At 44.7% G+C, this 14,125-nt stretch overlaps 1 protein-coding gene across 2 annotated transcripts in view; it reads left to right on the forward strand.

Annotated features, from left to right (window-relative positions):
- Positions 1-14,125, forward strand: part of LOC121566853 (glutamate receptor ionotropic, kainate 1) — a 103,856-nt gene that overhangs the window by 64,462 nt on the left and 25,269 nt on the right. For both annotated transcript variants that reach the window (XM_041876738.2, XM_041876739.2), the window contains exons 7-8: positions 2,153-2,326; positions 6,865-7,008. In XM_041876738.2, the coding sequence (XP_041732672.2) occupies positions 2,153-2,326; positions 6,865-7,008 (318 nt within the window). The remainder of the gene's footprint in view (positions 1-2,152; positions 2,327-6,864; positions 7,009-14,125) is intronic.

Genomic DNA, 14,125 nt, shown 5'->3' on the forward strand with positions numbered 1-14,125 from the left:
AAAGGGCTTAAACCACTGTTTCCCATGCTTGTTCAATGAACCATAAACAATTAATGAACATGCACCTGTGGAACGGTCGTTAAGACACTAACAGTTTACAGACGGTAGGCAATTAAGGTCACAGTTATGAAAACTTAGGACACTAAAGAGGCCTTTCTACTGACTCTGAAAAACACCAAAAGAAAGATGCCCAGGGTCTCTGCTCATCTGCGTGAACGTGCCTTAGGCATGCTGCAAGGAGGCATGAGGACTGCAGATGTGGCCAGGGCAATAAATTGCAATGTCCGTACTGTGAGAAGCCTAAGACAGCGCTACAGGGAGACAGGACGGACAGCAGACCACGTGTAACAACACCTGCACAGGATCGGTACATCCGAAGATCACACCTGCGGGACAGGTACAGGATGGCAACAACAACTGCCTGAGTTACACCAAGAATGCACAATCCCTCCATCAGTGCTCAGACTGTCCGCAATAGGCTGAGAGAGGCTGGACTGAGGGCTTGTAGGCCTGTTGTAAGGCAGGTCCTCAGCAGACTTCACCGGCAACAACGTCGCCTATGGGCACAAACCCACCGTCGCTGGACCAGACAGGACTGGCAAAAAGTGCTCTTCACTGACGAGTCGTAGTTTTGTCTCACCAGGGGTGATGGTCGGATTCGCATTTATCGTCAAAGGAATGAGCGTTACACCGAGGCCTGTACTCTGGAGCGGGATCGATTTGGAGGTGGAGGGTCTGTCATAGTCTGGGGGGGGGTGTCACAGCATCATCGGATTGAGCTTGTTGTCATTGCAGGCAATCTCAACGCTGTGCGTTACAGGGAAGACATCCTCCTCCCTCATGTGGTACCCTTCCTGCAGGCTCATCCTGACATGACCCTCCAGCATGACAATGCCACCATCCTGACGTGACCCTCCAGCATGACAATGCCATCAGCCATACTGCTCGTTCTGTGCATGATTTCCTGCAAGACAGGAATGTCAGTGTTCTGCCATGGCATGCGAAGAGCCCGGATCTCAATCCCATTGAGCACGTCTGGGACATGTTGGATCGGAGGGTGAGGGCTAGGGCCATTCCCCTCAGAAATGTCCGGGAACTTGCAGGTGCCTTGGTGGAAGTGTGGGGTAACATCTCACAGCAAGAACTGGCAAATCTGGTGCAGTCCATGAGGAGGAGATGCACTGCAGTACTTAATGCAGCTGGTGGCCACACCAGATACTGACTGTTACTTTTGATTTTGACCCCCCCCCTTTGTTCAGGGACACATTATTCAATTTTTGTTAGTCACATGTCTGTGGAACTTGTTCAGTTTATGTCTCAGTTGTTGAATCTTGTTATGTTAATACAAAATATTTACACATGTTAAGTTTGCATAAAATAAACGCAGTTGACAGTGAGAGGACGTTTCTTTTTTTGCTGAGTTTACACACTATTTAGAACGTACTGTTTAGTCAAAACGAATGCAGTAAGTAACAAATAGCAGAGTACTATGCACCTCCTACTGAGAATGTGTTGTCTAATGTGCAATTGCATTGATTCCTGCCATTGGTTCATTTTGGTACAGCATGTCCCCTAAGCTGATTATCAGTAATCGTCAAACACGTGGGTTTCGAAATATGATTCTCTTCCTCAATAGTGTGCAGAGAATTCTACTAGATGAAAAGCCTAAATGAGTATGACATACTGGCGTTGAAAGCATACAACATTTTAGAAATGTCACATACTATAAAACTTAAATTTTTATCACATACCCAAAATGCCTACAATTTAGAACTCAAGCACGGGTATTCGGACACGGCCTATAAGCATAATATAAAGACTGTTTATGAACTCAGTTCAAACCGAACAGGTGTGTTGAAATCTGATGGAATAGTAATGTGTGTACTTTTCTCAAATGCCATGGTATTTCATATGACATTATTCTCCCATTGTTTTGAGTCTCTCTGAGTATATCCTTTGAAAGGTCAATTGTTTTGAGGATTACAGGTAGGGGTGAAAGCTTAATCGTTTTGAGGATTATAGGTAGGGGTGAAAGGTCAATCGTTTTGAGGATTATAGGTAGAGTCTGGAGTTTACCCTGACCACGTTATTTGAACTTGTGACCCTGACTGACCACGCAAAAAATAACTCCAGGTGTTTTCTCCCTCCTCAGGACCTGTTTGCTCTGGACCTGGAGCCGTACCGGTACAGCGGTGTGAATATGACCGGGTTCCGCCTCCTCAACATAGACAACCCCCAGGTCGCCTCCGTGGTCGACAAGTGGTCCATGGAGCGCCAGCAGGCCCCGCCCAAACCAGAGACTGGCATGCTGGATGGCATGATGACGGTACGTTGGCCAAAAGTTGACAAAGGTTTATGTGACCCAAATTTTGTCAAGAAGTATTTAATTTAATGTATGCAATATGCAGGAGACTATTCTACCAGTTGATATTTACTACTCTCTGTCAGGAGACTATTCTATCAGTTGATATTTACTACTCTCTGTCAGGAGACTATTCTACCAGTTGATATTTACTATCCTCTGTCAGGAGACTATTCTACCAGTTGATATTTACTATCCTCTGTCAGGAGACTATTCTACCAGTTGATATTTACTATCCTCTGTCAGGAGACTATTCTACCAGTTGATATTTACTATCCTCTGTCAGGAGACTATTCTACCAGTTGATATTTACTATCCTCTGTCAGGAGACTATTCTACCAGTTGATATTTACTATCCTCTGTCAGGAGACTATTCTACCAGTTGATATTTACTATCCTCTGTCAGGAGACTATTCTACCAGTTGATATTTACTACCCTGTGTCCATCTCAAACACTATCCCTCTTAGTCCTCCTAGTCCTCATAGTCCTCCTAACCCTCCTGGTCCTCCTACCCTCCTAGTCCTCCTATCCCTCCTAGTCCCCCTAACCCTCCTAGTCCTCCTAGTCCTCCTATCCCTCCTAGTCCTCCTAGTCCTCCTATCCCTCCTAGTCCTCCTAGTCCTCCTAACCCTCCTAACCCTCCTAGTCCTCCTAACCCTCCTAGTCCTCCTACCCTCCTAACCCTCCTGGTCCTCCTAACCCTCCTAGTCCTCCTACCCTCCTAACCCTCCTAGTTCTCCTACCCTCCTAACCCTCCTAGTCCTCCTACCCTCCTAACTCTCCTAGTCCTCCTATCCCTCCTAGTCCTCCTACCCTCCTAACTCTCCTAGTCCTCCTATCCCTCCTAGTCCTCCTAGTCCTCCTAACCCTCCTAGTCCTCCTACCCTCCTAATGCTCCTAACCCTCCTGGTCCTCCTAACCCTCTTAGTCCTCCTACCCTCCTAACCCTCCTAGTCCTCCTACCCTCCTAACCCTCCTGGTCCTCCTAACCCTCCTAGTCCTCCTACCCTCCTAACCCTCCTGGTCCTCCTAACCCTCCTAGTCCTCCTATCCCTCCTAGTCCTCCTAGTCCTCATACCCTCCTAACCCTCCTAGTCCTCCTAGTCCTCCTAGTCCTCCTAACCCTCCTAGTCCTCCTACCCTCCTAATTCTCCTAACCCTCCTGGTTCTCCTAACCCTCCTAGTCCTCCTACCCTCCTAACTCTCCTAGTCCTCCTACCCTCCTAACCCTCCTAGTTCTCCTACCCTCCTAACCCTCCTAGTCCTCCTATCCCTCCTAGTCCTCCTAGTCCTCCTAACCCTCCTAGTCCTCCTACCCTCCTAACTCTCCTAGTCCTCCTATCCCTCCTAGTCCTCCTAGTCCTCCTAACCCTCCTAGTCCTCCTACCCTCCTAATGCTCCTAACCCTCCTGGTCCTCCTAACCCTCTTAGTCCTCCTACCCTCCTAACCCTCCTAGTCCTCCTACCCTCCTAACCCTCCTGGTCCTCCTAACCCTCCTAGTCCTCCTACCCTCCTAACCCTCCTGGTCCTCCTAACCCTCCTAGTCCTCCTATCCCTCCTAGTCCTCCTAGTCCTCATACCCTCCTAACCCTCCTAGTCCTCCTAGTCCTCCTAGTCCTCCTAACCCTCCTAGTCCTCCTACCCTCCTAATTCTCCTAACCCTCCTGGTTCTCCTAACCCTCTTAGTCCTCCTACCCTCCTAACCCTCCTAGTCCTCCTACCCTCCTAACCCTCCTGGTCCTCCTAACCCTCCTAGTCCTCCTACCCTCCTAACCCTCCTGGTCCTCCTAACCCTCCTAGTCCTCCTATCCCTCCTAGTCCTCCTAGTCCTCATACCCTCCTAACCCTCCTAGTCTTCCTACCCTCCTAACCCTCCTGGTCCTCCTAACCCTCCTAGTCCTCCTACCCTCCTAACCCTCCTGGTCCTCCTAACCCTCCTAGTCCTCCTACCCTCCTAACCCTCCTAGTCCTCCTACCCTCATAACCCTCCTAGTCCTCCTATCCCTCCTAGTCCTCCTAGTCCTCCTAACCCTCCTAGTCCTCCTACCCTCCTAACCCTCCTAGTCCTCCTATCCCTCCTAGTCCTCCTAGTCCTCCTAACCCTCCTAGTCCTCCTACCCTCCTAACCCTCCTAGTCCTCCTACCCTCCTAACCCTCCTAGTCCTCCTATCCCTCCTAGTCCTCCTAGTCCTCCTACCCTCCTAACCCTCCTAGTCCTCCTAACCCTCCTAGTCCTCCTAACCCTCCTAACCCTCCTAGTCCTCCTACCCTCCTAACCCTCCTAGTCCTCCTACCCTCCTAACCCTCCTAGTCCTCCTACCCTCCTAATTCTCCTAACCCTCCTGGTCCTCCTAACCCTCCTAGTCCTCCTACCCTCCTAACCCTCCTAGTCCTCCTACCCTCCTAATCCTCCTAACCCTCCTAACCCTCCTAGTCCTCCTACCCTCCTAACCCACCTAACCCTCTTGGTCTTCCTAACCCTCCTAGTCCTCCTACCCTCCCAACCCTCCTAGTCTTCCTACCCTCCTAACCCTCTTGGTCCTCCTAATCCTCCTATCCCTCCTAACCCTCCTAGTCCTCCTACCCTCCTAACCCTCATAGTCCTCCTAATCCTCCTAGCCCTCCTAGCCCTTCTAACCCACCTAGCCCTCCTATCCAGTGCTGTCAAATCAGTGAGTAAAAAGATACATGGAAGACGACGTAGAGCAGGGGTAGATAACCCTGTTCCTGGAGTGCCTCAGGTACTGCAGGATTCTGTCCCAACTAGGTACCACACCAGAACAACTGAGCTAATTGATTAGTTCAGTGATTGACTAAATTCAACACACCAGGTTTTCCAGGTTGGTTACAGTGCCTTCAGAAAGTATTCACAACCCTTGACTTTTCCCACATTTTGTTGTGTTACAGCCTGAATTTCGAATGGATTAAATTTAGATTTTGTGTCACTGGCCTACACACAATACCTCATAATGTAAAAGTGGAATTATGTTTTATTTCTGCTTTTCATGTTTAATTAATTTGTAAAAATGTCTAGTCTTGACTAAATATGTGTTCAACCCCTTTATTATGGCAAGCCTAAATAAGTTCAGGAGTAAACATTTTCTTAACAAGTCACATAATAAGTTGCATGGACTCACTCTGTGTGCAATAATAGTGTTTAACATGATTTTTGAATGACCACCTCATCTCTGTACGCCACACATACATTATCTGTAAGGTCTTTCAGTCGAGCAGTGAATTTCAAACACAGATTCAACCACAAAGACCAGGAAGGTTTTCCAATGCCTCGCAAAGAAGGGCACAAAACATGCATCCTGTTTGCAATACGTCACTAAAGTAAAACTGCAAAAAATGTGGCAAAGAAATTAGCTTTTCGTCCTGAATACAAAGCGTTATGTTTGGGGCAAATCCAACACAACACATCACTGAGTACCACTCTTCCTATTTTCAAGCATAATTACATTTTTAGTCATTTAGCAGACGCTCTTATCCAGAGCGACTTACATTATCTTTTTTTTCATACTGGCCCCCCGTGGGAATTGAACTCTACATCCCTGCCGGCCATTCCCTCCCCTACCCTGGACCAATTGTGCGCCACCCCATGGGTCTCCCGGTCGTGGCTGGCTACGACAGAGCCTGGATTCGAACCAGGATCTCTAGTGGCACAGCTAGCACTGCGATGCAGTGCCTTAGACCACTGCGCCACTCGGGAGACTAATGGTGGCTGCATCATGTTATGGGTATGCTTGTCATTGGCAAGGACTAGGGAATTTTTCAGGATAAAAAGAAACTGAATAAGCTAAGCACAGGAAAAATCCTAGAGGAAAACCTGGTTCAGTCTGCTTTCCAACAGACACTGGGAGACAAATTCCCCTTTCAGCAGGACAATAACCTAAAACACAAGGCCAAATATATATTGGAGTTGCTTACCAAGACTACATTGAATGTTCCTGAGTGGCCTAGTTACAGTTTAGACTTAAATCAGCTTGAAAATATATGGCAAGACTTGAAAATGGCTGTCTAGCAATGATTAACAAGAAACTTGACAGAGTTTGAATAATTTTTTAAAGAAAAATGTGTCAATATTGTACAATCCAGGTGTGCAAAGCTCTTAGAGACTTACCCAGAAAGACTCACAGCTGTAATCGCTGCCAAAGGTGATTCTAACATATTGACTCACAGGTGTGAATACTTATGTGAATTAGATATTTCTGTATTTCATTTTCATTCAATTTGAAAAAAATCTAAAAACATATTTTCACTTTGTCATTATGGGGCATTGTGTGTAGACGGGTGAGAAAAACAATCTATGTAATCCCTTTTTTATTCAGGCTGTAACACAACAAAATGTGGAATAAGTCAAGGGGCATGAATACTTTCTGAAGGCATAAAATCAAAAACATGAAGTGCCTGTGGGCCTCCTGGTCCAGGGTTGCCTACTCCTGCCATAGACTATTGAGATAAATTATATCCAACTTTTTTTTAACACATCTCTTCCAGACCGAGGCAGCGTTGATGTATGATGCTGTGTACATGGTGGCAGCAGCCTCCCAGCTCTACTCTCAGATCACTGTCAGCTCACTGCAGTGCCACAGACACAAACCCTGGCGCTTCGGAGCGCGATTCATGAACATGTTCAAAGAGGTGAGTGAGGCAAGCCACTTTACAAAGGAGTATTCCCCCTATCCCTCACTCCATCCTCTTTCCCACCTCCCCTCCTCCCTCACTCCCTCCTCTTTCCCACCTCCCCTCCTCCCTCACTCCCTCCTCTTTCCCTCCTCACTTGATCCTTCACTCTATTCTTTCTCACCTCCCCTTATGCCAGCAGCATACCACCCTGCATCCCACTGCTGGCTTGTCTCTGAAGCTAAACAGGGTTGGTCCTGGTCGGTCCCTGGATGGGAGACCAGATGCTGCCGGAAGTGATGTTGGAGGGTCAGTAGGGGGCAGTCTTTCCTCTGGTCTAAGGCGATCCCAATGCCCCAGGGCAGTGAAGGGGATATTGCCCTGCGTAGGGTGCCATCTTTCGGATGGGACGTTAAACGGGTATCCTGACTCTCTGTGGTCGTTAAATATCCCATGGCACTTATCGTATGAGTAGGGGTGTTAACCCTGGTGTCATGGCTAAATTCCCAACCTGGCCCCATTCCATCCTGGCCACCTAAGCATCCTCCTAATTGGCATATATCACTCTCCACCTGATACAGTTGAAGTCGGAAGTTTACATACACTTAGGTTGGAGTCATTAAAACTTGTTTTTCAACCACTCCACACATTTCTTGTTAACAAACTATAGTTTTGGCAAGTCGGTTAGGACATCTACTTTGTGCATGACACAAGTAATTTTTCCAACAACTGTTTACAGGCAGATTATTTCACTTATAATTCACTGTATCACAATTCCAGTGGGTCAGAAGTTTACATACACTAAGTTGACTGTGCCTTTAAACAGCTTGGAAAATTCCATAAAATGATGTAATGTCTTTAGAAGCTTCTTATAGGCTAATTGACATCATTTGAGTGAATTGGAGGTGTACCTGTGGATGTATTTCAAGGCCTACCTTCAAACTCAGTGCTTGACATCATGGGAAAATCAAAAGAACTCAGCCAAGACCTCAGACAAAATATTGTAGACTGGTTCATCCTTGGGAGCAATTTCTAAACGCCTGAAGGTACCAAGTTCATCTGTACAAACAATAGTATGCAAGTATAAACACCATGGGACCACGCAGCCGTCATACCGCTCAGGAAGGAGACGCGTTCTGTCTCCTAGAGATGAACGTACTTTGGTGCGAAAAGTGCAAATAAATCCCAGAACAACAGAAAAGGACCTTGTGAAGATGCTGGAGGAAACCGGTACAAAAGTATCTATATCCACAGTAAAACGAGTCCTATATCGACATAACCTGAAAGGCCACTCAGCAAGGAAGAAGCCACTGCTCCAAAACCGCCATAAAAAAGCAGGAGAAATGCCCTCTGGTCTGATTAAACTAAAATAGAACTGTTTGGCCATAATGACCATCGTTATGTTTGGAGGAAAAAGGGGATGACTTGCAAGCCGAAGAACACCATCCCAACGGTGAAGCACGGGGGTGGCAGCATCATGCTGTGGGGGTGCTTTGCTGCAGGAGGGACTGGTGCACTTCACAAAATAGATGGCATCATGAGGAAGGAAAATTCTGTGGATATATTTAAGCAACATCTCAAGACATCCGTCAGGAAGTTAAAGCTTGGTCGCAAATGGGTCTTCCAAATGGACAATGACCCCAAGCATACTTCCGAAGTTGTGGCAAACTGGCTTAAGGACAACAAAGTCAAGGTATTGGAGTAGCCATCACAAAGCCCTGACCTCAATCCTATAGAAAATTTGTGGGCAGAACTGAAAAAGCGTGTGCAAGCAAGGAGGCCTACAAACCTGACTCAGTTACACCAGCTCTGTCAGGAGGAATGGGCCAACATTCACCCAACTTATTGTGGGAAGCTTGTGGAAGGCTACCCGAAACCTTTGACCCAAGTTAAACAATTTAAAGGCAATGGTACCAAATACTAATTGAGTGTATGTACACTTCTGACCCACTAGGAATGTGATGAAAGAAATAAAAAGCTGAAATAAATAATTCTCTCTACTATTATTCGGACATTTCACATTCTTAAAATAAAGTGGTGATCCTAACTGACCTAAAACAGGGAATTTGTACTAGGATTAAATGTCAGGAATTGTGCAAAACTGAGTTTAAACGTATTTGGCTAAGGTGTATGTAAACTTCCAACTTCAACTGTAGCTGTGAGCGTTCTGGCACAAAATGGTTGACGTGCCACACATTGATGAGGTGAGTTTGTGTAAAGCATTTTGAGTACCTCAGTTGGTAGAAAAGCGCTATATAAATCCAATCAATTATTTTCCCTCCTCACTTGATCCTTCAATCAATTTTTTTTCTCACCTCCCTTCATGCCTCTTTCCCTCCTTTCACTCTCCTTCATCCATTCTTTCACATCTCACTTCCTTTATCTTATGTAATCACTTGTGGTCTATAGAGAATGGAGTTAAGACCAGATCCTACTAAGGTGTGGAGTGTGTGTGTGAGTCATTAAGTTCTTCATTCTATTTTTTCACAATGGAGGAATTCATGCCTTGCTAGTGGTTGACTGAAGAGGTGTTACCTGTCAGCACTACATGGAGGTGTGTAGTGGGGTAATATTGGTGGAAATTCGACACCTTAAGTCAATATTAAATGAATCACTCTTTATTATCAGATAACTGGAGAGGTTACAACAAACACTGCACACTCAGTGTACATCAACTCATTGGTGTTTAATATGAGGGTTTCAGCATGAAATACCCTTTAAATATATATTTGTACACACTTTAATTTATTTTACTATGTCAGTATGAATTTGTTGGATTTGAACCATATGGTCTATCTACTAGAAACTCAAGGACAATATGGACACAGATATAATAAATGAATCATATACAGTGAGGAAAAAAAGTATTTGATCCCCTGCTGATTTTGTACGTTTGCCCACTGACAAAGACATGATCAGTCTATAATGTTAATGGTAGGTTTATTTGAACAGTGAGAGACAGAATAACAACAAAAAAATCCAGAAAAAAACGCATGTCAAAAATGTTATGAATTGATTTGCATTTTAATGAGGGAAATAAGTATTTGACCCCTCTGCAAAACATGACTTAGTACTTGGTGGCAAAACCCTTGTTGGCAATCACAGGGGTCAGACGTTTCTTGTAGTTGGCCACCAGGTTTGCACACATCTCAGGAGGGATTTTGTTCCATTTTCTTTGCAGATCTTCTCCAAGTCATTAAGGTTTCGAGGCTGACGTTTGGCAACTCGAACCTTCAGCTCCCTCCACCGATTTTCTATAGGATTAAGGTCTGGAGACTGGCTAGGCCACTCCAGGACCTTAATGTGCTTCTTCTTGAGCCACTCCTTTGTTGCCTTGGCTGTGTATTTTGGGTCATTGTCATGCTGGAATACCCATCCACGACCCATTTTCAATGCCCTGGCTGAGGGAAGGAGGTTCTCACCCAAGATTTGACGGTACATGGCCCCGTCCATCGTCCCTTTGATGCGGTGAAGTTGTCCTGTCCCCTTAGCAGAAAAACACCACCAAAGCACAATGTTTCCACCTCCATGTTTGACGGTGGGGATGGTGTTGTTGGGGTCATAGGCAGCATTCCTCCTCCTCCAAACACGGCGAGTTGAGTTGATGCCAAAGAGCTCCATTTTGGTCTCATCTGACCACAACACTTTCACCCAGTTCTCCTCTGAATCATTCAGATGTTCATTGGCAAACTTCAGATGGGCCTGTATATGTGCTTTCTTGAGCAGGGGGACCTTGCGGGCGCTGCAGGATTTCAGTCCTTCACGGCGTAGTGTGTTACCAATTGTTTTCTTGGTGACTATGGTCCCAGCTGCCTTGAGATCATTGACAAGATCCTCCTGTGTAGTTCTGGGCTAATTCCTCACCGTTCTCATGATCATTGCAACTACACGAGGTGAGATCTTGCATGGAGCCCCAGGCCGAGGGAGATTGACAGTTATTTTGTGTTTCTTCCATTTGCGAATAATCGCACCAACTGTTGTCACCTTCTCACCAAGCTGCTTGGCGATGGTCTTGTAGCCCATTCCAGCCTTGTGTAGGTCTACAATCTTGTCCCTGACATCCTTGGAGAGCTCTTTGGTCTTGGCCATGGTGGAGAGTTTGGAATCTGATTGATTGATTGCTTCTGTGGACAGGTGTCTTTTATACAGGTAACAAATTGAGATTAGGAGCACTCCCTTTAAGAGTGTGCTCCTATTCTCAGCTTGTTACCTGTATAAAAGACACCTGGGAGCCAGAAATCTTTCTGATTGAGAGGGGGTCAAATACTTATTTCCCTCATTAAAATGCAAATCAATTTAGGTTTTTTTTACATGCATTTTTCTGAATTTTGTTGTTGTTATTTTGTCTCTCACTGTTCAAATAAACCTAACATTAAAATGATAGACTGATCATTTCTTTGTCAGTGGGCAAACGTACAAAATCAGCAGGGGATCAAATACTTTTTTCCCTCACTGTAGGTCAGAAGCTCCCCTAGGGCGGTCCCTTCAGTTCTCTTATGTACTGCTACACAGATATATAAGCATGATTTACATAATTCATAATTCATTATTAATGTTGGTTCCTGCATGTGACTGACCGATAGCTCACGAGGTTTCTTCTCTCAAAGCTGAGACCTTGAAACTGAGATACTCCTTTTGGTTCCCAGAGCAATGTTCTGGGCGTACTGCCAAATTGCTTAAACAGTGATAGTGAGGATTCCTCCCATGTACAATCAATCAGTCACTCGCATGAACCCAACCAAGTTGGTTATTAGAAAAGCAGCATTATGCTAAACATACGGTCTGTGATCTGATACACACACATCTATTATACTGTATATACCTGTAATAAGACTAAGAATTAAATGTTTATCTGACTCCATAAAGATGATTTAGCAATATGCAAGAGACTATAGTTGAGTTACAGGAATTGGTTATCAACAAAGGAATAAGAACTGTCCATCAAAGGCAGATATTTAATTACATAGTCAAATTAATGGATTCACATACAAGGCATAAAGCTTAAGTTACAAAGCATTAATAAACATTACACGGCATCATTAATCTAGGCATGATCAGAGAGGGAGAGGGAGACAAAGAATCCATGGCTTGTGCTCTTGGGGGGGAGAGAAAGAGGCAAAAGTCTTCTCATGCTTTGTTGATTTCAAAAAAAGCGTTTGGCTCAATTTTGGCATGAGGGTCTGCTATACAAATTGATGGAAAGCGGTGTTGGGGGGAAAACATATGACATTATAAAATCCATGTACACAAACAACAAGTGTGCAGTTAAAATTGGCAAAAAACAAACACATTTCTTTCCAGAGGGCCGTGGGGTGAGACAGGGATGCAGCTTGAGCCCCACCCTCTTCAACATATATATCAACGAATTGGATAGGGCACTAGAACAGTCTGCAGCACCCGGCCTCATCCTACTAGAATCTGAAGTAAAATGTCTACTGTTTGCTGACGATCTGGTGCTTCTGTCCCCAACCAAGGAGGACCTACAGCAGCACCTAGATCTTCTGCACAGATTCTGTCAGACCTGGGCCCTGACTGTTAATTTCAGTAAGACAAAAATAATGGTGTTCCAAAAAAGGCCCAGTTGCCAGGACCATAAATACAAATTACATCTAGACACAGTTGCCCTAGAGCACACAAAAAACTATACCTACCTCAGCCTAAACGTCAACACCACAGGTAACTTCCACAAAGCTGTGAACGATCTGAGAGACAAGGCAAGAAGGGCCTTCTATGTCATCAAAAGGAACATAAAATTAGATATACCAATTAGGCTCTGGCTAAAAATACTTGAATAAGTTATAGAACCCATTGCCCTTTATGGTTGTGAGGTCTGGGTTCTGCTCACCAACCAAGAATTCCCAAATTGAGACTCTGCATGCAGAATTCTGCAAAAATAAATATCCTCCTTGTACAACGTAAAGCACCAAATAATGCATGCAGGGACAGAATTAGCCCGATACCCGCTAATTATCAAAAGCAGGAAAAGAGCTGTTAAATTCTACAACCACTTAAAAGGAAGCGATTCCCAAACCTTCTATAACAAAGCCATTACCTACAGAAAGATGAACCTGGAGAAAAGTCCCCTAAGAAAGCTGGTCCTGGGGCTCTGTTCACATACACAAACAGACCCCACAGAGCCCCAGGACAGCAACACAATTAGACCCAATCAAATCATGAGAAAATAAAAATATAATTACTTGACACATTGGAAATAATTAACAAAAAAAACGAGCAAACTAGAATGCTATTTGGCCCTAAACAGAGAGTACACAGCGGCAGAATACCTGACCACTGTGACTGACCCAAACTTAAGGAAAGCTTTGACTATGTACAGACTCAGTGAGCATAGCCTTGCTATTGAGAAAGGTCGCCGTAGGCAGACCTGGCTCTCAAGAGAAGACAGGCTATGTGCACACTGCCCACAAAATGAGGTGGAAACTGAGCTGCACTTCCTAACCTCCTGCCAAATGTATGACCATATTAGAGACACATATTTCCCTCAGATTACAGAGATCCACAAAGAATTTGAAAACAAATCCAATTTGGATAAACTCTCATATCTATTGGGTGAAATACCACAGTGTGCCATCACAGCAGCAAGATTTGTGACCTGTTGCCACAAGAAAAGGTCAACCAGTGAAGAGCAAATGCCATTGTAAATAGCACCCATTTTTACGTTTATTTATTTCCCCTTTTGTACTTTAACTATTTGCACATCTTTATAACACTGTATAAAGACATAATTCCTTTGGAACGTTTGTGAGTGTAATGTTTACTGTTTTAATTATTTATTTTACTTTGGCAACATATGTTTCCCATTTCAATAAAGCCCTTTGAATTGAATTGAATTGAGAGGGAGGGACACAATATATCTGCACAGCTGGTCAGGAACAAAACAATGAATCTGAGACCCCTTTATAACATCTAAAATGTTTGGATTCTAAATCTGAGTTGTTGACCAATAGCATTACTGTTGTGTTGACCTCCAATCAGAGATCAGAACTACAGGAAGTTATCACAACAGAACCTCTGCTTCACCGAGGTGTGACAGAAGGAGGGATGTGGAGAGCAACACAGAGAAGTGGCTATAATGTTATGCGCATGTGTGTGTGTGGAGAGGAGAGAAGAGGAGAGG

The sequence above is a fragment of the Coregonus clupeaformis genome, chromosome 5, assembly GCF_020615455.1.
Source record: "Coregonus clupeaformis isolate EN_2021a chromosome 5, ASM2061545v1, whole genome shotgun sequence".
Lineage (NCBI taxonomy): Eukaryota > Metazoa > Chordata > Actinopteri > Salmoniformes > Salmonidae > Coregonus > Coregonus clupeaformis.